The sequence below is a fragment of the Stegostoma tigrinum genome, chromosome 1 (assembly GCF_030684315.1).
Source record: "Stegostoma tigrinum isolate sSteTig4 chromosome 1, sSteTig4.hap1, whole genome shotgun sequence".
In the NCBI taxonomy this organism is placed as follows: Eukaryota; Metazoa; Chordata; class Chondrichthyes; order Orectolobiformes; family Stegostomatidae; genus Stegostoma; species Stegostoma tigrinum.
In genome coordinates this window covers 17,136,870-17,161,155 of record NC_081354.1, presented here as the reverse complement: position 1 = coordinate 17,161,155, position 24,286 = coordinate 17,136,870, and the positions used below count along the sequence as shown (strand labels likewise).

The window sequence follows — 24,286 nt, the reverse complement described above, 5'->3', positions numbered from 1 at the left end:
ATCTGAACCAGAGGTAACATGCACGGCTGCTGCCTTTGCTGTCTGGTTTCAAGTATCCGTGGCCATAGAGATCGCTCTAAGAAAAATAAACAAAAGCAAAATTCACAGCTGGCCTTGAGAAAACCTGTGTGGGTGCTCACAGCAGGGGAGCAGCTAAGCAGATTTTTAAAGTGTAACCTTACTGTTTTAATTTTATAATAATAATACTCTACAATAATGAGTAGAGTAGGTTTTTTTAAACTGTATCTTGTTATTGAGATCTGTCTCTTGATAAACTTTAAAAACAAAGGAACATAGGTACTAAGCTGACCTGGAGCAGCATTTTGAGAACAGTAAGACTGTGCTATTTTCTGGATCTGTAGATAGTTAAAGTGCAAAGATGACCTCTAGTACAATGATGTACTCTTCCTGTTGGATGTGAGAGATTTGGGAGCATTTCCACATTACTGATGATTATGTCTGCAGGAAGTGTGTTTGGCTGCAAATCTTATTGGATCAAGTGGATCAGTTGGAGCAGCAGTTAGAGGCAATGAGGAATTTACAGGAGCTAGGGGGCGTGACGGATTGTATTGCAGGGAGGGAGATAAACCAAAGATACATTCAGCTAGATAGGTGAGCTCCAGGAAATGTATAGCAGGGCTCTCCTGTGGTTACCCCATCACAAACAAGTATGTTCTTTTTGAAAACGTAGGGGACAATAGACTCTCAGGGGAACATAGCACTAGCAGACAGGTTTCTGGTACCAAGACTGGCTCGAACATATCAAGGGATATACCGGGTTCCAAGTAATTGTTTGTGATAGGGTACTCACTAGTCAGAGGCATAGCCAGACAACAATGGAGACAACACTGTGGCCGATAGCGAGATGCCTCCCTGGAGCCAGGATCAAAGATGTGTCAGAGAGGCAGAATATTCTCAACAGAGAGAGGGGCCAGTGTGATGTTGTTGAACACCTTGGAATTAACTACATAGATACAGAAAAGGATGAAATTCTGTGGACAGAATATAGGAAGTTAGGCAGGAATATAAAAAGTAGGTCCTCAAGGGTAGTAAGGCAGATGAACTCTGGCTATGATTAGAAACATGGGACTGGGATATCATAGCAAATATGGAGACGTGGCTCAGGGGTGGATAGGACTGACAGTTTAATGCTCCAGATGCTATAGGAAGAATTGAAAGGGAGGTCTCGGCTTCTCACCCTCACTTTCCTAGCCGTTGTTATATCAAGTCTATGAATAAAGATTGGCATGCACGTCACAGCACGAGTCAACTGCTTACTTTGGTTCTCTGTGGCAGTTGCCAACTTCTCCAAGGAGAAGTAATGCGCTAATGTGCCTGACATATGGCAGACATCAAGGCTTTCCATAGTCTGTGCAAAACAGCTCAGAACCCCTAGCATCTTGATCATATGTTGTTTAAACTGCTGCATTTTTGGCAGGCTTCTTTTGACCACTACCAAAGAGCCTGCTTTCAGCATGGGACTCTGCAGGGGGCTATGCCAGGACAGCCCTCAGTGTCAACAACCTTGGTGGTGACAGCCTCTAATAGTTGCTGGGATATGCATTCATTAGAAACTGACCCCAAATCTGAACACAACACATTCATGATCTTGGAGGGTGTACCTCCGCTGCGGAGGGTGAAAGGCAGGCAGGTAACAGTGCATCCTGTAGTGTGGTTGTCCTCGGAGGTGGTGTCTTCACTCTTCTTAAGTGGCTGAGGCCTATGTTCTGGCATGCAGGAACCTGTATAAAGAGAACAAAAACAAACCCTTTAAAACAGAGATTCTGAGCACTACACAATGCACTGTGGTCCCGAGCACCCTTTATGGCTACAGCAGGTCAAGTTCATTCTCCCTCTGAACCCCAGCCACTCCAGCCTTGCCATCAACAACAGATTGGCCTTCTATTCTCTGCAGGACTGCTTTCGCAGCAAAGGCAAGGACCATAAGATTTGGCATACTTCTGCCCATCTTTCTCCTTGCTGTCTGATTATGAATCTGCTTGTCCTTCACAAGAAAGTGAAGAATTAACAAACTGACAAATGCTACCAAGGCCCTACCAGATAATGGTAGCTTATATCAAACTGCTTACTCAAGCTAACCGGAACTAATCTGTCATGCAGTCCGAAGGCAGATCACACATTCATTCTCAACACCTAGTTGCCCACCAAACAAACACATAGCCAAGACAAACAATGTTGCATAACTGAGACACTTATCCAGGTGGATGGGTGGAGATCACTGACCATTTTGTGACACAGCACCTGTGGTCTCTGGCAGGCCTAACCTCTGCAATCTCTCTCTAGGTCTTATCAGGCGTGTAGGTCAGACTACTGTTGCCATTGCTCAAAGTACATCATCCACTATTCCAAATTGGTCTGGATAGGATTTGCAGGATGCATTGGGATGTCTCTGTTCTGACTGGGTGTAAAGGGTTAAATCTAACTGTGATATTTCTGAGAAGACAGTGTACACCATAGGAATTTATGCAATGTTTTAAGAACAAAGTGTCTCCTCCAGCCTCCTGCCAAGATGGAACCATGGTTCGGTCTTTCTTAAATAGAATTGATGTTTTCCTTACTTCAACATGCTCTTGAGGTATTCCTTATCAGCATCTCAAGGCCCAAAACACCAAAAGGGGATAAAGGATGGGGGCAGAGTGGGGGAAGAGAAGAGGTGCACAAAAAAAATGCCAATTTTTGACAAAAAGGAGTAGGAAAAGTGGGCCCTTGATACAGTGTCTCCTTGCATGTCCAGGTGGCTCTGCCACAGTCCTGCTGGACCTGAACCATCATCAGACGAGGTTAGCTTCGAGAGGAAATTTGTCCCCATCCACACAATTGCACATATTTCACATGCCTGCCACTCGTCCTTTAAATATTGATAAGAATCGAGAGAATACCAGCTCCAGGAAAACAGAAATGGGTTAACAAAGTGTAGCGCTGGATGAACACAGCAGGCCAACCAGCATGTTAAGAGCACAAAAGCTGGGAAGGAAAAGAGATGCGGACCGAAGATGGATAGAGAGGGTAGGTGGAAAGGAGTGTGTTTGGGGGTGGGGGGAAAGGTAGGTAGGGAAGGGATAAGTCAGTCTGGGGAGGACGGACAGGTCAAGGGGGCCAGGTGGGGTTAGTAGGTAGGAAATGAAGGTGCGGATTGAAGTGGGAGGAGGGGATAGGTGAGGGAAAGAACAGGTTAGGGAGGCTGGGATGAGCTGGGCTGGTTTTGGGATGCAGTGGGGGGGGGGGGGGGGAAGAGGGGAGATTTTGAAGCTGGTGAAATCCACATTGATACCATTGGGATGCAGGGTTTCCAAGCGAAATATGAGTTGTTGTTCCTGCAACCACGGGTGGCATCATTTTGGCACCGCTGGAGGCCCAGGATGGACATGTCGTCTGAGGAATGGGAGGGGGAGTTGAAATGGTTCACAACTGGGAGATGCAGTTGTTTGTTGCAAACCGAGCGGAGGTGTTCTGCAAAGCAGTCCCCAAGTCTCCGCTTGGTTTCCCCAATGTAGAGGAGGCCACACTGTGTACAGCGGATACAGTATACCACAGTGGTGGATGTGCAGGTGAACAAATGCTTGATGTGGAAAGTCATCTTGGGGCCTGGATGGGGATGAGGGAGGAGGTGTGGGGGCAGGTGTAGCACTTCCTGCGGTTGGCAGTCCCTCCTCCGCACCTACACCCCACCTCTTCCTTCAATACATTGCTGACTGTATCGGCGCCACCTCATGCTCCCAAGAGGAGCTCGAACAGTTCATCCACTTCACCAACACCTTCCACCCCAACCTCAAGTTCACCAGGACCATCTCCAACACATCCCTCACCTTCCTGGACCTGTGTCTCCATCTCAGACTACCACCTACAAACCGATGTCCCCTTCAAGCCCACCAACTTCCACAGCTACCTGGTATACAGCTTCTCCCACCCACCTTTCTGCTAAAATTCCATCCTCTATTCCTTCGCCGCCTCCACATCTGTTCGCAGGATGAGGCATTCCACTCCTGCACATCCCAGATGTCCTCATTCTTCAAGGACAGCAACTCCCACCCCCTTGACCTGTCCGTCCTCCCCGGACTGACCTATCCCCTCCCTCCCCCCCCCCCCATACTCTCCTCTCCACCTATCTTCTCCTCTATCTATCCTTGGTCCGCCTCCCCCTCTCTCCCTATTTATTTCAGAATCCTCTCCCCCTTCCCCCATGAAGGGTCTGGGCCCAAAACGTCAGCTTTTGTGCTCCTAAGATGCTGCTTGGCTTGCTGTGTTCATCCAGCTCCACACTTTGTTATCTCGGATCTACCAGCATCTGCAGTTCCCATTATCTCTAAACATAAACGGGTGCCCACTTCTGCTTTCATCGCCTGGCACCACAAATCGCTGATTAAATGTCACGCTGTTGAGCCCGGAGCGCACGAAACTAACTGAATAATTCTGAGGAACGGCACCTCAGGCTTCCGTTTGGAATAAATTAACTTAAATTCTGGATTCCATTCGGCCTGGAAGCTTGAAATGTGCAAAAGCGTTTCCAACATTGATTGTCAGCCCCCGGGTGAATTGTAATCAGTCACAACATCCTCCGACTCACTATTTACAAGAGACGCACGGTGGGGCGAGGGTCACTAACAGGAAATACTGAGCAAGCTTTTCCAGAGGTGGAATGCAGTACAGGTGATGGTGAGGAGTTAGTCCTGGTCTGAGCGGTTTCCATAAAAGCTGTGATGAAGCCCAGAGGGAAGGGAGTACAATGCTGGAGCTGGAAAAACAGAGCAGGCCAGGCAGCATCAGAGGAGCAGGAAAGCTGGCGTTTCGGGTCGGAACCCTTCTGCAGTGTTATCTCAGACTCCAGCATCTGCAGCTCTTACTATCTCAGAGGGAAGGGAAGTAGCTTTCACGTGGTTTGGTCTCCAAGGCGAACCCGGGCTCATCCAGTAACGACCCGTGGGCGAACCGCCCTGGGAAACCACGAAACCCTCATCGGAATTATTCACCCTCCGCGTTCCCGCCACCTGCTTCACCCGTTCTCCGACGCCGACCGGGTCGCCGCAAGATGACGCCGCCACCGTCGCCCGTGCCCGGGGTGAGGGGCGGCGTCGCGCCGTGATGATCTCTCCAGCGGTGACGTGTCTTCGGTCAGAATGGCGGCCGACATCACGCTCTTGTTCCGAGCGAGTGTGAAAACCGTCAAAACTCGGAACAAGGCGATCGGTGTCAGTGGCGAACCGGTCAGGGAGGAGATCCTGAGGAAGGGGAGGACGAGGGCCGAGTTCACCGCCCGGGCCAGAGAAGTGGTGAGTGCCAGAGAGAATTGAAGCAATGCAGGGGGAGTACGGAGGCTTGCCATTGAACGTTGGGAAGAACAAAAACAGAAGTTGCTGGAAAATCTCAGCAGGTCTGGCAGCATCTGTGAAGAAGAAATCAGAGTTAATGTTTCGGGTCCGGTTACCCTTCCTCAGAACTGTCAACTTAAACAGAGGCCACCGAGCCCTACACCTCTTCAACCCACTGCCTTTATCCGCAACAGATGCGGCAGAGACTGTCTTGCCAGAGTGTCTCACGCTGGAAAGAGTTGTATTTCTGTGGCACCGTTTACTTCTAGCGAACACCACACCCCTCCCCCCACCCGCCGAAAGCGTTTTACAGCCAATGGTACATTTCTGAAATGTAGTCGTTGTTGTGCTGTAGGCAACACAGCGGCCAGCCAGTGTGTGCACAGCAATGTGGTATACGCACAGTAGCTCACTGTCCAGCACGAAAATGATTTGCTTCCCCGTGGTCACCTCTCTGAGAATCACCAGCTATGTGGTTCAGGTGAGCTACTCTGGCATGACAGTCTCTGCCGCATCTGTTGCGGATGAGGGCAGTGGTAGGACTCGGTGGCCTCTGTTTAAGTTGGCCGTTCTATCAGCCAGCCGATCTCTTTGTCTCTGTTAGTTTCATTCAAACAGTCAATCTCCAGAGTCAGGGTTGTTTCTGTATGCCCTTGGAACAGGTGTGGATGGCCCAGGAAGTCATGGTGCTATATAGATAGTTCAGTTTACAGATGATCATTTTCTGTTGAATGTGGCCAGGTCAGCACAGACATTATGTTCCAGACCTCTAAGTTTGTGTCCTTATCCTGCCAAGAGATGCTGACGTTATGTTTGCGACAGTGAAGGTGAAAATTGTTCCACAGATAATTTGCTGGTTACTATGGAGTCTACATATGTAAGACTGTAAACAAACTCCAGTGTCACATTATCAATGCTGATAGATGGCATATGGCGACATTCTAAAAATGATCCTGATACTATTGGCCATACCACCAATTTACAATGTGAGAGAATCTGTCAGAATTCCACTCAAGGTGTTGCTCAGTATGGAATGTTAGTGTAGTATTGTCAGCCTAGAGCAGCTGTGATGAGAGCTTGATGCTTTTTGTCTTAGATCTTAGGTGGGCAAGAATGAGTAGGTTCTGTCAGTTCTAGTATGTAAGTAGGTACTGTGAACGGGTCACCAGCTGGGATATGGCATTAGCAAAAAGGTGTATATGCCAAAAGGTGTTGGTGTCACACTACAGATTTCAAAGAATACCAATCTGACCCTAGCTGACTTTGCTCAGTATTTTGTTAAGGAAATAAGATCTCATTGAGCAGCTTCGGCAGGTGACCAAAGCATAAAAGTTGAACACAGATACCAATAAATTCTTCCCTGCTTCTTCTGAATGGACCTTTTAAATTTCAAATCTAATGATGATCTTGCTTTTTGAGCACCTCTTTGCAACCATAACTTAGAATTCCTTACTGTGTTCAATCATCCTATGATCTTTGTATGTTATGATTTGCGTGTACTGCACCCAAAACAAAATTTTTCACTGTACTTAGGTACATGTGACAATAATATATTCAATTAAATCAGGCAGCACAAATGGCCTGTCTCATCTCACGTGATTGAATGCCTTGGTGAAGTGAAAGTCCTTGATATATTGTTGCCATTGCTTGCGTCATTTCTCTTGCAGCTGCTGGACAGAGAAGGTCTTGTCAATTTTATATCATCCAGTTCGACCCAAATCGTCAAGCTTTCCTGCTCCTCTGATGCTGCTTGGCCTGCTGTGTTCATCCAGCTTCATACCATGTTATTTCAAAAAGATGCATTCAACCAAGATCTGGAGTCTGAGGAAGGCAATGCTAGAAGATTTTTTTTAGCGTGCCACTCAGCAGGAAGATGCTTTTATGGCTTTGCAATTGTTGCAGTTACCCTTGTTCTTATACAGGGTATTAGTCTTAGAATCATGCATATCCTGGGCACTGCCACTTCCTTCCAGCAGATGCTGCAGGAGTGCTGGATTTTTGTGCTTAATTGTATTTAGGTCATGTAGCATAAGCATCTCCAGCTTTAGTCACAGCAAGAAATAGTGTAACTGAGCTGTGGATTCAATATCTGGCTCTGCCATGACAGCAGGCTTTCATGTTGTCTAGACCGTCCTCAGTAACAGTCTGTACAGTTTATTTCACAGTAGCGTTTCAAGTATCTCTCCAAATGTATATTTTGTTCTTGATTACTGCCCCTGTCTTTGCTAACAATGGAGCTGTTTTCTTTGCTGCTTTTTGCCTGCTTCAAATGTGCCTCTGACATTCCCATATCAAAGGACATCTGTCCCTGCTGAAGCCTGCAGTCAGTGTGTTTGTCTAACAGTCTGTTGGACTTTTATTTCGATCAGGTCTTAGTGTAACAGCATATGTTCACTCAGATTTCTGTTGTAGTTGGTGAAACGAAAGGAGCCAGATCACCGCTGTTTTTATGTTGTTTGTCGAGAGATATTTATTGGCTTTGATAGCAGGGATAGCTCCACTGCTTTTTGACCTAGTACCGTTTGTGACCATCTGAGAGAGCAGAGAGAGACTCATTTCAATGTCCAAACTGAAAGACAGCACCTCTGACAATATAGCACTCCTTCAATACTGAACTGGAGTATCAGCCTTGATTTTTGTCTTGAAGACCTAGAGTGGGACTTGAACCTTAAACCTCTGCTTTGAGTGACAGTCCGCCAGCTGAACCACAACTCTTACATTTATATGTTATCGTGAAATCCAGAAGCTGTTCGCAATGAGTGTTGAGGGGTAATCACTTTTTTTGTTATGGCAGTCATATTTCACGCAGCAATGATCCTCAAATTGTACAGAGATGACCAGTTGAGGCTCTGTATTGGTAGTTGTGCTGAAGACAATGTAGCAATGCAGAATATCTTGCCTTGTCGTGTTTATGTGTCACTAATTAATCAGAAGTTGCAGTCGATAATGCATTGTAAAAGTGCAGCCAGTTGTGTTGACCAAAAATGCCAAACTGTGTGTTCATGTAAGGTCCTATAAATGCAAATGATTGAATAACCAGACAATCTGTTCAGGAGATATGGGTTGATGAGAAATGTTGGCCAGCATACTAAGCACTACTGTTGTTCCAACAAATGAACTTATAAACAAGGAACAAGAACTGGCCAGTAAGCCCGTGAAGCTTGTTCTGCCATTCAATTAGATCATGATTGATCTGATTTTTAACTTCAACTCTACACTCCTGCATATCCCCAAACAATTTTTCATTCCAGTAGCACCATGAGATTATTTCTGCTGTTTTGAGTAGATAAATAGTCCCTCAGTATAATGCACTCAGAGATAGCAAAAACTGCAGATGCTGGAATCAGAGATAACAATGTGGAGCTGGAAGAACACAGCAGGCCAGGCAGCATCAGAGGAGCAGGAAAGTTGACGTTTCAAGTCGGGACCCTTCCTCAGAAATGAAAAGAAGGGTCCCAACCCGAAATAGCAACTTTCCTCGCCCGCTGTATTCCTCCAGCTCCACGCTGTGTTACCTCCATATAATGCCTTGTCCAATTGTCAGTTGATAAATGCAGCACATGTTCATGATCACACTTGAATGTCTGGCTAAGGGCTCAAGTTGTGTAAGGCCTAAATTCATAGTATTCTGATATAAAACAAGAACTACGAATGGTGGAGATCTGAAACCAAACCAGAAATTGCTGGAGAAATGCAGTAGGTTTGGTGGCATCAGTGCAGAAAAAACAGAGTAAATGTTTCGATTCCAGTGACCCTTCTTCAAACATGCTAGCTGGGAAACTGGTAAAGACGGAATTGGGGGTTGCTGGTGAATGTGACTGGATAGGTGGAGATGGAGCCCAGAGAGAGAGAGAGTTTGAATGAGGTGCAGGTAAATTGCTAGTGCTGATGTTGTTGTCTGAGTACCAATTTCTGTATTGAGGAGGCTGAGTGCCAGCTCTCGGACATGGTCTCCTATCTCTCTGGACTGAGATCCCACTATCGAGCATCAGGCTGTTGTGTCCAAGACTGTCGTCAACCTCATCTCACCTGATGATCTCCCCCAACCCTCCACTCACCCACCCACCACAGCTGCATTCATCTAATGTAATCTACTGCACTCAGTGGTCTCATCGACACTGGAGAAACAAAACACAGACTGGGTGCCGCTTTGCAGAACACCTACATTCTGTCCATATGAATGACCACAAGCATTTAGTTACCTGCCATTTCAACATACAACTGTGTTCCCATGCCAACATTTCTATCTCAGGTCTGCTGCAGTTCTCCACTGCACTCAGCACAAGTTTGAGCATGAACTTGTCTTTCACTTGAGGACACTGTAGCCTCAGATGCAGCATCGTGTTCAATACTTTAGAGCTTGATTACATCTTCTATGTTTTTTTATTTTCTATCTCTCTCATCTTTTGCTCTCTCTCTGTTGCTCTTGCTTTTTCTCCCACTCTGTGTCTCTCATGTGCTGTCACACTCTCTGGGCTCCATCTTCACCTACCTGCTCATCTGTTTCCCCTCACCTGTCACCTGTCTCCACCGTACATATCACTTTCTATCAATTCTGATCAAAAGTCACTGGACTCAAAGTGTTAATCCTGCTTTCACCTCAGGGATGCTGCCAGGTATGCTGAGTTTCTCCAGCAATTTCTGTTTTTGTTTTGTATCATTCTGATTTCAATAACAGTGCTACTGGCTGAACTAAATTAACAAAGTTGTACTTTTTGGTTAGTGGAGAGAGTGCAATAAAAATGAGTGGGTCTGAATTAGAAATAGCATTTCTTTTTCTCCCGTGGCTTGTTTGCTCACCAGAAAAAGACATCTGTTCCTTCCTATTCTCGTTAAAAAAAATTGTATATTTTAAAGCAATTAATATGAGTTCCTGAGTGGGAACAGAACATTTAAGTTCAATCAGTACAGTTAGGGATAAGTAAATGCCTCCTAGCATTTAACTTTAGAGTGAATATTGAGGGAAGACTTCATAGTGATGTAAATAGAGCTAACAAAGCATGGAGCTGGAGGAACACAGCAGAGCAGGCAGCATCAGAGGAACAGGAAAGCTGATGTTTTGGGTCGGGACCTTCTTCTCTGACTCCAGCGTCGGCAGTTCTTCCCATCACTTTATAGTGATGTTTGTTGTTTGTTTTGATCAATCGCCTATTGTCAATACAATTTAACTTAAAGTTGTCGAAAGGTTTATCTCTAACTTCATAATTTATGCACTTCTGCACGGATGCCTGTTGTATTTTTCTTTCAATTCCAAAGAGGCACCTCTCTCCCATTTTCCATTACAATTAATCTTTCTAACAATAAGCATCATTATCTGCACTTTTTGCGTTGCTTCAGGTCTTCTGGTTCTCTCTTCCCTAAGTCTAATTGCTGGCTTTTGGTTGATAGGGAAATCTAAACTGGTGTACAAATCTGATTTTGCTTGTAATGAGAATTTACCTGAAATCAAAAGCTTAACTTCTGAAATTCCAAGCCTTTGGCAGAGTTTTAATAATGCCTGCATTGGAAGAGTACTTGATCAAAGGAGTAATTCAAACCAACTCCTTTAGAACTGGGATGGACAAGTCTTTCATGTTCAGAGCATATAAACTGGCCAGTTTAGTGTGACTTAGCACTTGTGTGAAACTCACAAGGGCTAGAGTTGAGCAAGTAAGGAAGTTAGCAGAAGTGGTGATCCTTTGTTCTTCCTTTTATCGTATTTAACTTGTTCATCTTCCAGGAATTGAGTCTTATTCGGCTATAAGAGAAGAAGCGAGTCATCTTGAAATTTACAATGGTTTACTGGTGGCAAGGTTAATAAAGTATACAAAAATGGAATTAAATATTTAATTGAATAAAATAATTCTGTAGATATTAGAATACATAAAAGGTTGATGATGCAACTGCAGCATGTGAAAGCTGCTGGCTGCCAGTTTGCTCCAGGACTAAAATAGCCTGCAGTAAGTGATAGATGTTCGAGATAACAAAGTATAGAGCTGGATGAACACAGCAGGCCAAGCAGCATCTTAGGAGCACAAAAGCTGACATTTCAGGTCTAGACCCTTCATCAGAAAAGGGGGATGGGGAGAGGATTCTGAAATAAATGGGGAGGGGGGGAGGCGGACCGAAGATGAATAGAGGAGAAGATAGGTGGACAGGAGAGCATGGGGGTGGAGGTAGCGAGGGGATAGGTCAGTCCGGGGAGGACGAACAGGTCAAGGGGGCGGGATGAGTTTAGGAGGTAGGAAATGGAGGTGTGGCTTGAGGTGGGAGGAGGGGATAGTTGAGAGGAAGAACAGGTTAGGGAGGCGGGGACGAGCTGGGCTGGTTTTGGGATGCAGTGCGGGGAGGGGAGATTTTGAAGCTGGTGAAATCCACATTGATACGATTGCAGGGTTCCCAAGCGGCATTTGAATTGCTGTTCCTGCAACCTACGGGTGGCATCATTATGGCACTGCGGGAGGCCCAGGATGGACATTTTGTCGAAGGAATGGGAGGGGGAGTCAAAATGGTTCCCAACTGGGAGATGCAGTTGTTTATTGTGAACCGAGCTTAGATGTTCTGCATAGCAGTCCTCAAGCCTCCGCTTGGTTTCCCCATCGTAGAGGAAGCCACAACGGGTTCAGCGGATGTAGTATACCACACTGGCGGATGTACAGGTGAACATCTTCTTGATGTAGAAAGTCGTCTTGGGGCCTGGGATGGGGGTAATGGTGGAGGTGTGGGGGCAAGTGTAGCACTTCCTGCGGTTGCAGGGGAAAGTGCCGGGTGTGGTGGGGTTGGAGGGCAGTGTGGAGCGAACAAGGGAGTCGCGGAGAGAGTGGTCTCTCCGGAAGGCAGACAAGGGTGGGGATGGAAAAATGTCTTTAGTGGTGGGGTCAGATAGTAGATGGCGGAAGTGTCGGAGGATGATGCGTTGTATTTGGAGGTTGGTGGGGTGGTATGTGAGGACTAGGGGGATTCTCTTTTGGCAATTATTGCAGGGGGGTTGTGAGGGATGAGTTGCGTGAAATGCGGGAGAGGGCGTTCTCGATCACCACGGGGGGGATGTTGCAGTCCTTGAAGAACAAGGACATCTGGGATGTATGGGAGTGGCATGCCGCATCCTGGGAGCAGATGCGGCAGAGGCAAAGGAATTGGGAGTGGGGATGGAATTTTTGCAGGAAGGTGGTTGGGCAGAGGTGTATTCCAGGGGGCTGTGGGAGTCGGTGGGCTTGAAATGGACATCGGTTTCTAGGTGGTTGCCTGAGATGGAGACAGAGGGGTCCAGGAAGGTGAGGAATGTGTTAGAGATGGTCCAGGTGAACTTGGGGTTGGGGTGGAAGGTGTTGGTGAAGTGGATGAACTGTTTGCGCTCCTCTTGGGAGCACGAGGTGGCACAGATACAGTCATCAATATAATGGAGGAAGAGGTGAGGTTTAGGGCCAGTGTAGATGCGGAAAAGGGACTGTTCCACGTAACCCTCAAAGAGGCAGTCATAGCTTGGGCCAATGCGGGTACCCATGTTCAAACAGTTTGGCTCAGGGTGCATGAGCTGGTGACCGAACTATAAATACTAATGGGAAAGGTTATGTGGATTCTACCGAGATACAAGGAGGCAGTCACACTTCTTAACATTTATCCATCTGATTTGATCAGTGTTCCTGATAGGAGAGTATGATCGATTGAATGAAGCAGGTAAGGGAACTCTGAGGGCTCGAGATCTGACAGATTTGTGGTTGTACTTATTTATTTCTATTTGCTTTCAGCTTGTTTGGAAGAGAGTGCGGACTGCAGGGTAGATGAGCTAACTGGCTGTGGTGAAGGGCAGGAAACTATTCTCATGAGGGGAGAAGAAAGGATCGTAGTGGTCAAGGAGACAATATCAGTAGAGGGTTTGACACTGTTCTCTGTGATAAACAGTGTGAGCCTGCATAGCTATGTTGGCTATCCACTGGCAGAATTTGGGACATCTACTCTGCACTGCAGTGAGATAGGAAGGATCCAGTTGTTCTGTTCCATATAGATACTAACAACATTGGCAGGATAAAGGAGGAAATCCAAATGTGGATCTAGGTGCCAAATTAAGACCCAAACTTCACAATCACTGGAATATTACATGAGCCACAGCAAATTGGCATAGGGGAAAATCAGATTAGAGAGGTAGGTATACAGTTTAAAGACTAGTTTGTGAGAAGTGGGTTGTGGTTTGTGGGTCACTGGTACCTACCTGTTCTCGAGAAAATTGGGACCCGTACCTATGAGGCAGTCTATTCTGAACTGTGGTGGGGCTAAGTGTTCTTGCAATCCAGCTGTTGTGACAAGGAATCAAATTTGGTAAGATGCAGTGATGGAGTGCTTTTGATACAGCCCTTTTGAATTAGAATTAGAAATGGATTTTATCGTCATGTGTACTCAAATACAGAAGTATATGAGTACAGTGAAAAGTGTACAATGTCACCGTTCCCAGTGTCATCTTGGGTACAAAATATAAAAATAAAGAAACAGAGTTAAAGGTTCAACAGTCTGTCTTAAGCGCTTAGCCATGCTGGGTTCTCACTCCCTAAGAACATTTGATTCAATTGGTGCTACATCCACTCCCTCTGCCACTGATGGTCAGTAATGGCAATGTGTACTATCTACAAGATGCAGAAGTTCACCAAAAATGCTAAAACGACACCTTTCAGGTCCATGATCATTTCCATATTCGAAGGAGAAGGGCAGCAGAAACATGGAAACACCACTACCTGCAAATACTCCTCCAATCCACTCAGCATCCTGAGGTGGAAATATATTCCTTCACTGTCTCTAGGTCAACATCATGGAATTCTCTCCCCAAGCACAATGTGGGTCAACCTGCAGCACATGGACTGCTGGGTCAAGGAGGCAGCTCATCACCAATATCTCAAGGGCAACGAGGGATGGGCAATAAATGCTGGCCAGCTGGCGAGACCCACTTTTCACAAATGAATAAATAAATCAAAGAATAGAGCCAAGACTATATCTGAATGCATGTAACATTTGAAACAAATCAGATAAACTGAGAGTGCAAATAAAAATACTTAAGTACAAGATAACAAAGTGTGGAGCTGGATGAACACAGCAGGCCAAGCAGCATCTCAGGAGCACAAAAGCTGACGTTTTGTGCCTAGACCCTTCATCAGAGAAGGGGATGGGGAGAGGGAACTGGAAAAAATAGGGAGAGAGGGGAGGCGGACCGAAGATGGAGAGAAAGCAAGATAGGTGGAGAGGAGAGTATAGGTGAGGAGGTAGGGAGGGGATAGGTCAGTCCAGGGAAGATGGACAGGTCAAGGAGGCGGGATGAGGTAGTAGGTAGGAAATGGAGATGCGGGTTGAGGTGGGAGGAAGGGATGGGAGAGAGGAAGAACAGGTCAGGGAAGCAGAGACAGGCTGGGCTGGTTTTGGGATGCAGTGGGGGGAGGGGAAGAACTGGGCTGGTTTTGGGATGCAGTGGGAGAAGGGGAGATTTTGAAGCTGGTGAAGTCCACATTGATACCATTTGGCTGCAGGGTTCCCAAGCGGAATATGAGTTGCTGTTCCTGCAACCTTCGGGTGGCATCATTGTGGCACTGCAGGAGGCCCATGATGGACATGTCGTCTGAGGAATGGGAGGAGGAGGTGAAATGGTTCGCGACTGGGAGTTGCAGTTGTTTGTTGCGAACCGAGCGGAGGTGTTCTGCAAAGCGGTCCCCAAGCCTCCGCTTGGTTTCCCCAATGTGCAGGTGAACATCTGCTTGATATGAAAGGTCATCTTGGGCCCTGGGATGGGGGTGAGGGAGGAGGTGTGGGGGCAAGTGTAGCACTTCCTGCGGTTGCAAAGGAAGGTGCCGGGTGTGGTGGGGTTGGAGGGGAGTGTGGAGCGGACAAGGGAGTTGCGGAGAGAGTGGTCTCTCCGGAAGGCAGACGAGTGTGGGGATGAAAAAATAGCTTGGGTGGTGGGGTCGGATTGTAGATGGCGGAAGTGCCGGAGGATGATACGTTGTATCCAGAGGTTGGTGGGGCGGTATGTGAGAACATACAATGCGGTGGCGCAGCGGTAGTATGGCGCACTGACCTCTACATCGCCGAGGCCAAACGCCAACTCTCGACACCACCTCCTACCGCCCCCTTGATCATGACCCCATCCCCGAGCACCAAACCATCATCTCCAACACCATTCATGACCTCATCACATGAGGGGACCTCCCACCCACAGCCTCCAACCTGATTGTTCCCCAACGCCGCACAGCCCGTTTCTGTCTCCTTGCCAAAATCCACAAACCTGCCTGCTCTGGTCGACCCATTGTCTCAGCCTGTTTCTGCCCCACCGAACTCATCTCCACCTATCTGGACTCCATTTTCTCCCCTATGGTCCAGGAACTCCCTACCTACGTCTGTGACACCACCCACGCCCTCCACCTCCTCCAGGACTTCCAATTCCCTGGCCCCCAACACCTCATTTTCACCATGGACGTCCAGTCCCTATACACCTGTATTCCTCATGCGCATGGCCTCAAGGCCCGCCGCTTCTTCCTGTCCCACAGGCCCAACCAATCCCCCAACAACGACACCCTCATCCGCCTAGCTGAACTCGTCCTCACCCTCAACAACTTCTCTTTCGATTCCTCCCACTTCCTACAGACAAAGCGGGTGGCCATGGGTACCCGCATCGGCCCAAGCTATGCCTGCCTCTTTGTAGGTTACATGGAACAGTCCCTCTTTCGCACCTACACAGGCCCCAAACCCACCTCTTCCTCCGTTACATTGATGTCTGTTTCGGCGCCGCCTCTTGCTCCCCAGAGGAGCTCGAACAGTTCATCCACTTTACCAACACCTTCCACCCCAACCTCAAGTTCACCTGGGCTATCTCCAACACATCCCTCACCTTCCTGGACCTCTCAGTCTCCATCTCAGGTAACCAGCTAGAAACTGAAGTCCAGTTCAAGCCCACTGACTCCCACAGCTACCTAGAATACACCTCCCACCCACCGTCCTGCAAAAATTCCATCCCCTATTCCCAATTCCTCCGCCTCCGCCGCATCTGCTCCCAGGATGAGGCATTCCACTCCCGCACATCCCAGATGTCCACGTTCTTCAAGGACCGCAGCTTTCCCCCCGCAGTGGTCGAGAACGCCCTTGACCGCGTCTCCCGCATTTCCCGCAACACATCTCTCACACCCCGCCCCTGCGACAACCGCCCCCAGAGGATCCCCCTCGTTCTCACATACCACCCCACCAACCTCTGGATACAACGTATCATCCTCCGGCACTTCCGCCATCTACAATCCGACCCCACCACCCAAGCTATTTTTCCATCCCAACCCTTGTCTGCCTTCCAGAGAGACCACTCTCTCCGCGACTCCCTTGTCCGCTCCACACTGCCCTCCAACCCCACCGCACCCGGCACCTTCCCCTGCAACCGCAGGAAGTGCTACACTTGCCCCCACACTTCCTCCCTCACCCTCATCCCAGGCCCCAAAATGACCTTCCATATCAAGCAGATGTTCACCTGCACATCTGCCAACGTGGTATATTGTATCCATTGCACCCAGTGTGGCTTCCTCTACGTTGGCGAAACCAAGCGGAGGCTTGGGGACCGCTTTGCAGAACACCTCTGCGCGGTTCGCAACAAACAACTGCACCTCCCAGTCGCGAACCATTTTAACTCCCTCTCCCATTCCTCAGACGACATGTCCATCATGGGCCTCCTGCAGTGCCACAATGATGCCACCTGAAGGTTGCAGGAACAGCAACTCATATTCCGCTTGGGAACACTGCAGCCCAATGGTATCAATGTGGACTTCACAAGCTTCAAAATCTCCCCTTCCTCCACTGCATCCGAAAACCAGCCCAGCTCGTCCCCTCCCCCCACTGCATCCCAAAGCTAGCCCAGCCTGTCTCTGCTTCCCTAACCTGTTCTTCTTCTCACCCATCCCTTCCTCCCACCTCAAGCTGCACCTCCATTTCCTACCTACTACCTCATCCCACTTCCTTGACCTGTCCATCTTCCCTGGACTGACCTATCCCCTCCCTACCTCCCCACCTATACTCTCCTCTCTACCTATCTTGCTTTCTCTCCATCTTCGGTCCGCCTCCCCTCTGTCCCTATTTATTCCAGAACCCTCACCCCATCCCCCTCTCTGATGAAGGGTCTCGGCCTGAAACGTCAGCTTTTGTGCTCCTGAGATGCTGCTTGGCCTGCTGTGTTCATCCAGCCTCACACTTTATTATCTTGGATTCTCCAGCATCTGCAGTTCCCATTGTCACTGATACCTAAGTACAGTCTGGCAACCATTGTCGAAACATGGCCACAACGTGATGTGAATTGGATCCTGATTCTTGAACTATATAGGACATTTCGGGTAGGATGCTAAGACAAAGGAGAGGGGTGGCTCTATGGTTAATGATAATATTAGCACAGTAGAGAGGTATGACCTAAATTCAGGAAGCCATCATTTGGAATTGTTTTGGGTAGAAATCAGAAATGATAAAGGCAAAAAGTCACTTGTGGGAGTGGTGTACCAATCCTGACCGTAACTTCATGAGTAAAAGGGAACTGGGATTCATGAATGATCTTACGGTGAAGGCATTCCACAAATCACAGTGACCAAAACATGATTGAATTTTACATTCAGTTTCAAGCATAGTGGGCCAAAATTGTACTTCCTAAAAATGTACATTTGGGTAATTTCTGCAGGAAAGCAAAATTGGCTGAAATGAATTAGAGGCACAGTGGCGAACATTTGAGGAGTTATTTCAGAATGTACTGATTAGATACACTTCAAACGCTTCAGGGATAGACCAATTATCTATGTTAATTAGAAATATTAAAGATAGTATTAAATGAAAAGTTTAAAGAGCTGTTGTGCAAAGACAGCTGGCAAGTCAGAATATTGAGCACAGCATAAAAAAGCAAAGAAGGAACAAAATGTTGATGAGGGTGGAAATTGAAGTGTGAGAGCAAGCTAGGCAGAAATATAAAATCAAAAACTAGGAATTTTGGTAATTAAAATTCAGAGATAACAGATGAATTGAGCAGGTATTTTGGCTTGATCTTCTTTATATATGATACAAGAATATCTCTCCAGATCTAAACCAGGAAAGGGAAGGGATGGAGCAACTTGGGAAAAATGCCAAACACCAGAGAAGTGGTACTGAGCAAATTATTTGATCTGTGGGTTGACAAATTCCGGAATCCAGGTGGACTTAATTCACTGATAACAAGGTGTAGAAGCTGGATGAACACAGCAGGCCAAGCAGCATCAGAGGAGCAGGAAAGCTGACATTTCAGGCCTAGACCCTTCTTCAGAAATGGGGGAGGGAAGGGGAAGGGGGTTCTGAAATAAATAATTCACATCTTATACAAGAGGTTAGAAAGATGTTGATGCACTTGTTTTAATTTTGCAAACTCCTGTAATTCAATGAAGGCCCATTAGATTGGAAAACAGCAAGTGTAATTTTTATTTTGAAAAGGGCAGGAGCCCGGAAGCAGGAAACTGTAAGTCTGTTAATACCTTTTATAGGGGAAATATCAGGAGTTATTATTAAAGAGGTTTTAACAGGACAAAAGAACACTGTGGTCAAACATTTAATACCTTAATATTTACTTAATATGTAAATAAATTTAATTTGCTTCTGATTCTAGCCGTATACAAGCCCTTCCTACTTTATAATTCCTTTGCTAGTTTTACAAATTTGACATAGCAGCAGTTCCGAAGAAGAGTCCATAAGACATAGGATTGGAAGGAAGGCCATTCGGCCCATCGAGTCCACTCCGCCATTTAATCATAGCTGATGGGCATTTCAACTCCACTTACCCGTACTGTCCCCCAGCCCTTAATTCCTTGCAAGATCAAGAAACTATCATTCTCTGCCTTGAAGGCATTTATCGTCCTGGCCTCCACTGCGCTCTGTGGCAATGGATTCCACAGGCCTACCACACTCTGGCTGAAGAAATGTCTCCTCATTTCCGTTCTAAATTTACCCCCTCTAATTCTAAGGCTTCTTAGTCTCCCCGCCTAACGGAAACAACCTCCCAGTGTCCACTCTTTCTAAGCCATGCATTATCTAGCATGTTTCTATTAGATCTCCCCTCAACCTTCTAAACTCTAATGAATGCAATCCCAGGACCCTCAGCCGTTCATCATATGTTAGGCTACCATTCCAGGGATCATCCGTGTGAATCTCTGCTGGACATGCTCCAGTGCCAGTATGCCCTGCCTGAGGCATGGGGCCCAAGTCATACTAGACTCAAATCATTACCTCTGTCTGTCCAAAAATACTGCCTGATTTCTACGTTTGTTTCAGATTTCCAGCATTCACAGTAGTTTGCTTTTATTCAAAATTTTGCATTTACTTGAAAGCAAATGCAAGGCTTGCACTTTTTAACAATCTCAATATTGCAAATCATTTACAGCCAATGAAGGAAGTTTGAAATGCAGTTACCATTGTAACATAGGAAACACATCAGCAAATAGCAATATGCTAATAACCTCCCTCTTTTCTTTCAAAGCCTTATCCAAGCTTACGTCTTCCACCATGTCTGACTGATCTTTTATTGAAGTATTGTGTTTTGTATAGTTCCAAAACCATTTATTTTAAAATTACAGCAGTGATATTGCACAAAGCCTATGTTGTACATTTTTGTGATGCTTTGCAGACTTCGCTGAAGTTAGAGGCTTTTGTAACTGAAGCACAGAATCTGTTCTCTAAAGGTTATCAAATAAATGACTGCACAGATATAATCATAGACATATTTGAGATCACTTTATAGTAATTATACAATAATAACATTATCCCATGTTATTGGAAGGTTTTTCTCGACAGTAAATTGGTACAGGCCTGCTTATTTCACCCCACAAAGTCGTCATCTTCTTCAATATACTCTTCTCATGAAAACCATGCTGGTGTTTGGGTCAAAAAAGAATGTGATTAGTTGACAGATGATACTGTTGAAACTGATGAAGCAAAAAATATTAAACGCAGAGTATAGTTTTTCCAACCGGACAATAGACTTTATTTTACAACCAGGCATCTTGTACTTAGATTGCATCTGCTAATCTTTGACAGTGATATTGTGATGGAGTGTCTAACGTTCTTCTGTTGTTTATCATTGTTTGATTTTGCAGTTTCAGAACAAGCCCTAATATCAGAGATTTAGATCAACAGGCTAGGTGTGGCATGAGTGAGAGAACATCTGGTAATAACAATAGAAATATTATAGGAGGGAAAAGACTGATGAATTGATTGGTAGAGGTGTTGATATTGTCAGAGACAATAGGCCAGACGAGCATTTAGTTGCAGTAGGAGAAGGAGTTTATGCGTGAGCATGTTTTTGGGGTATGGTTATGAGAACAGACAGCCTGCCAGAAAGCCCCATCACATGGAAGACATATCAAGAGAGCCCCATTAGCAAAGAAACCATGTGTGCCCTGAAAACAAAATAAGAAGTTTGAAGGGCTGACTATTTGTGGGTTGAGTTGTTTTGTAAGGTGAAATTGAATGATGGGAAGAGGGCAAAGAGGTAGGGAATGATTAATTCAGGAGGTTGTAATTGACGAGCTTAACTTCCAGTTAGAAGCAGTCATTGAGGCAGTATGTCCAGTTCATTTTTGTATGGAATGATGTTTTGTGGGGTTGGCTCCTGGTGAAAGTACTCCTGTTATTTCGTCTTATTTACTGAGGCTACCTTCACTAATTTCTTATGCTGACTTTCCCAAGAACTAGGGGATTCAATAAGTCACTCAAAATGAAAAACTGTCAGCCTCACTAAAACATTTAAGTTGTCAACCACTGTTCTGGGTGCACATTGGCTTCTTGACCATTGTCCCATCTCTGTTAATCCTGGAAGTAGGTAGGCTGAGATCAAGTTTGAAATTTTAAAATATTGACATCTGGTCTGAGATGTGAAATTTCACTTAACTGGACAGTGGATGACTTGATGAAAACTCATTCAGTCAACTGTGGCTTCTGAGGCATTGAGACGGATGAGGAAGGAAAATACAAATCTTTTTGCAGAGGTTCCATCGTGAAGCTGGCTCAACACTTTCAACAATAAAGAAATTTTTTGTTTGGAAGTGGCAATAATGATGGTAGATTTGTAAGGAAACCAAATTCTACTGTGGAGAATGTATTACATTGTGTTAGCTCCATGTGATTAGAATGTTGCTTTATTAACCAAGTGCCATTTTACTCCAAAATTCACTTTCTTGGAGAAACATTTTAGTGGTAGGAAACTGAGTCAACGAAGTGGCAATGTGGCAGGATCTGTCTAGTCTGATAATTTGAATGCTGTGGCTTTGTTCAATGGTAGCAAAGTGCTGTTTGGTGAAGTATGTTGCATGTTTTAAAATTGCATAGTTGGATTGGACTGATTGCACAAATTATTGTCGTAAACAGCACTGATGAGTAATTGCTACTACTCTAGATTGTATTACATTCAGACAAATTCTGGTCTGTCAATCAAATTGTTGCTTGATCCTACAATTAAACAATAATGGAAGTTAATTTTTAGTTATTATTGGCTGTTTAGTACATGTTAAATGTTTTGACTTTTGTTCTCTATTGTTTAACAGTACCTTCCATTGGACATTTTATTTGAGTTGGCTAAAACCTCTGACAGCTTGCTAATGTACACTATTTATTGCATTTATACTGTACTTTAGCATTAGCCAGCTAAATAAAGTATGTTTGCAATAAGGAATCTGATATGCTTGACTTTGAATTTAATGCTGGCTGTGTGACCATGTCCTAAACCCACTGCCTGTAGATTGCATTCCAAAATTTCCCAAGTGAATTTCCGTCTTGGAATGTGACTGTTGCTGTTAGGACAGTATTTATTGCACATCCCTAATTTTCCTGTCAAGTCCCCTTCGATGTGACATTTTCGTCAATAATTAGACCAAGGTTGGTTATGAAGTTTGGAGCTGAACCAAACTAACCATTGATGAACAGGTTATTAAGTAAGCAAGTGCTACCTGATTATATTGTTGACAGCTCCTCCCATGAGTTTGATGGAGGACTCAAACTAACAGAATGGTAATAGATTGGCGTGCATTTGGGCTGCTTTTTATCGGTCTACTTTTATCTATTGTGCTTCATGGAACTTTTCCTCTGCCTGCTGCTAATAGAGATTTTAATCAACCTGTGCAGATGTGTTATGACATCTCTCTGGAGCAGATGGGACTCGAACCCAAGCTTTCTAGCCCAGAGGTATGGACATTACCACTGCACCACAACAGCTGCTAATTCATATTTTTTAACCCACTGTTCAAAGATGTCTTCTCCCACCTGTGGAACGGGTAGGATGTCAACCTGGGCCCCCTGGCTCTGAGGCAGGGGCACTGCTCATAAGAGACCTCAAAGTGTTACTAAAAATATTTTTGAATCTACCTAATCAGAGATGATATGACACAACTCTGGCGCAGATGGGACTTGAACCCAGCCTCTTTGGAGGCAGGGACACTAACTAACTATGCCGTAAGAAGCCTCAAAAGAGTTCCTAATAAGCCTTGTAAATTTGGTACTTTCTGGTCATGGTTAAATACATCTCATTTGTATAGGTTAGAAGTTGAGCTCCCACTTCTGTCAAATTCATGGGGATAAAAGGAAATTTGCGGTCACCTGAGCCTTGACTCTAAGCCATCAAATACTTCCTACAGTAAACTAAACTTTTCTTCAGCTAGACTCTTTTTTTTTGTGGTTTCATTTTCAAAAGGAAAAAGATCACAACATTTCGGTAATAATGCATAAATTGATATTTATGTAGTTAGGTAATCTTTGCCAGAGGAACAGTGAGTAAAGCTATCATTGGATTCAACATCACTGTTGAGGCAGGAAGGGGATACTAAGTGCACAAGATGCTTGCTCCTGTCATTGTTCATTTACCTTGCTGGAAATGGATGGATATGTTATTGTAGATTGTGGGACTTGGTTGTGAATGACATGCATTGAGAACAGCAATGATGCTTTCCAGAGTTAAATAGCCTGGTTCAATTCAAGTTTTGAACCAAGCATTAATTGTCTCATTTACTTCAGGTCCTAGAGGCCTTCCAGCCCAAAGAGCAACATGTCAATGTATATTACTTGTCATCAGGAGAGGTGGAGTCAGAATAGATTTGCGGGGAAAAGAAGAGATAGTTTAATGTTTTAGAAAACTGTATGTTCATTTCAGCTCTACAGATGGATTTTATTTTTATATAAATATTTTTGTTGCAATTTGAGTAACTAAATTACTTGCTATTTTCTTGTTAACAAATCTTTTTCTCCAATCCTAGAAGGCAATGACTCATATGGTGTTATTGTTACATGGTGCAGGACTTCTTGTGTTACCACTCTACTGTATGCAGACTGTGAAAGCACAATCTTAATTCTGTCATTTCCAGACAATTACCAGAGATCTGATGTAAAGATATTGGCTTCTAATTTAACGATTTTTATTTTTACCTTTCTGGCTGATACTCCTTCCTCTCTCACGTTTGGAGGTACTGAGACTGCAAGGCACATTCTCCTGGAGTCAGAAACAAATTGTAGATTTGTAAACAAAAAAAAGCAAGTAGGATCCATATGTAAAAATTCCCCCTCTACTTCTGACATGCCGTTTTTTTTCCTGATTGGGAAGGTGAAGGGACGCAAGCCACACAGGTGGAGGGTGTTTGAACTCAGAGTTGAGCTCTTACTATCCATTCTGTTGAAAAAATACCTTAATTTTCAGTGCGGAAGTCACAAATTAATAGAGTAGATTGAAACACTTTTGTAGAGTTAACTGCCATGACCTAAAGCTCTTTCTAATCCCCATTTTCATTTTTCATTCTTTTCAAATGAAGATTAAAAGAAATATAAGTAGCATCTTGCACCTTTCAATATTTCTTTATTAACATTTCACCAAGGACTTATATCATTGTGAATGCATGGCTGAATTTCATCAACAATAGCTATCTCAGCAGGGCATCCTGAGTGCATAGCCTGTGTTAGGATCCCACCTGGACAATATTGGATATGTC

The 24,286-nt window shown here is 45.2% G+C and overlaps 1 protein-coding gene across 2 annotated transcripts in view; it reads left to right on the top strand.

Annotated features, from left to right (window-relative positions):
* Positions 1 to 5,082: 5,082 nt before the first annotated feature.
* stx18 (syntaxin 18) overlaps positions 5,083 to 24,286 on the top strand; it is a 167,068-nt gene continuing 147,864 nt past the window's right edge. Inside the window, exon 1 of one of the 2 annotated variants that reach the window (XM_048527422.2) lies at positions 5,083 to 5,288. In XM_048527422.2, coding sequence (XP_048383379.1) covers positions 5,136 to 5,288 — 153 coding nt within the window. In that variant the 5' untranslated portion in view covers positions 5,083 to 5,135. The remainder of the gene's footprint in view (positions 5,289 to 24,286) is intronic. The other variant, XM_048527431.2, reaches the window with a different exon arrangement.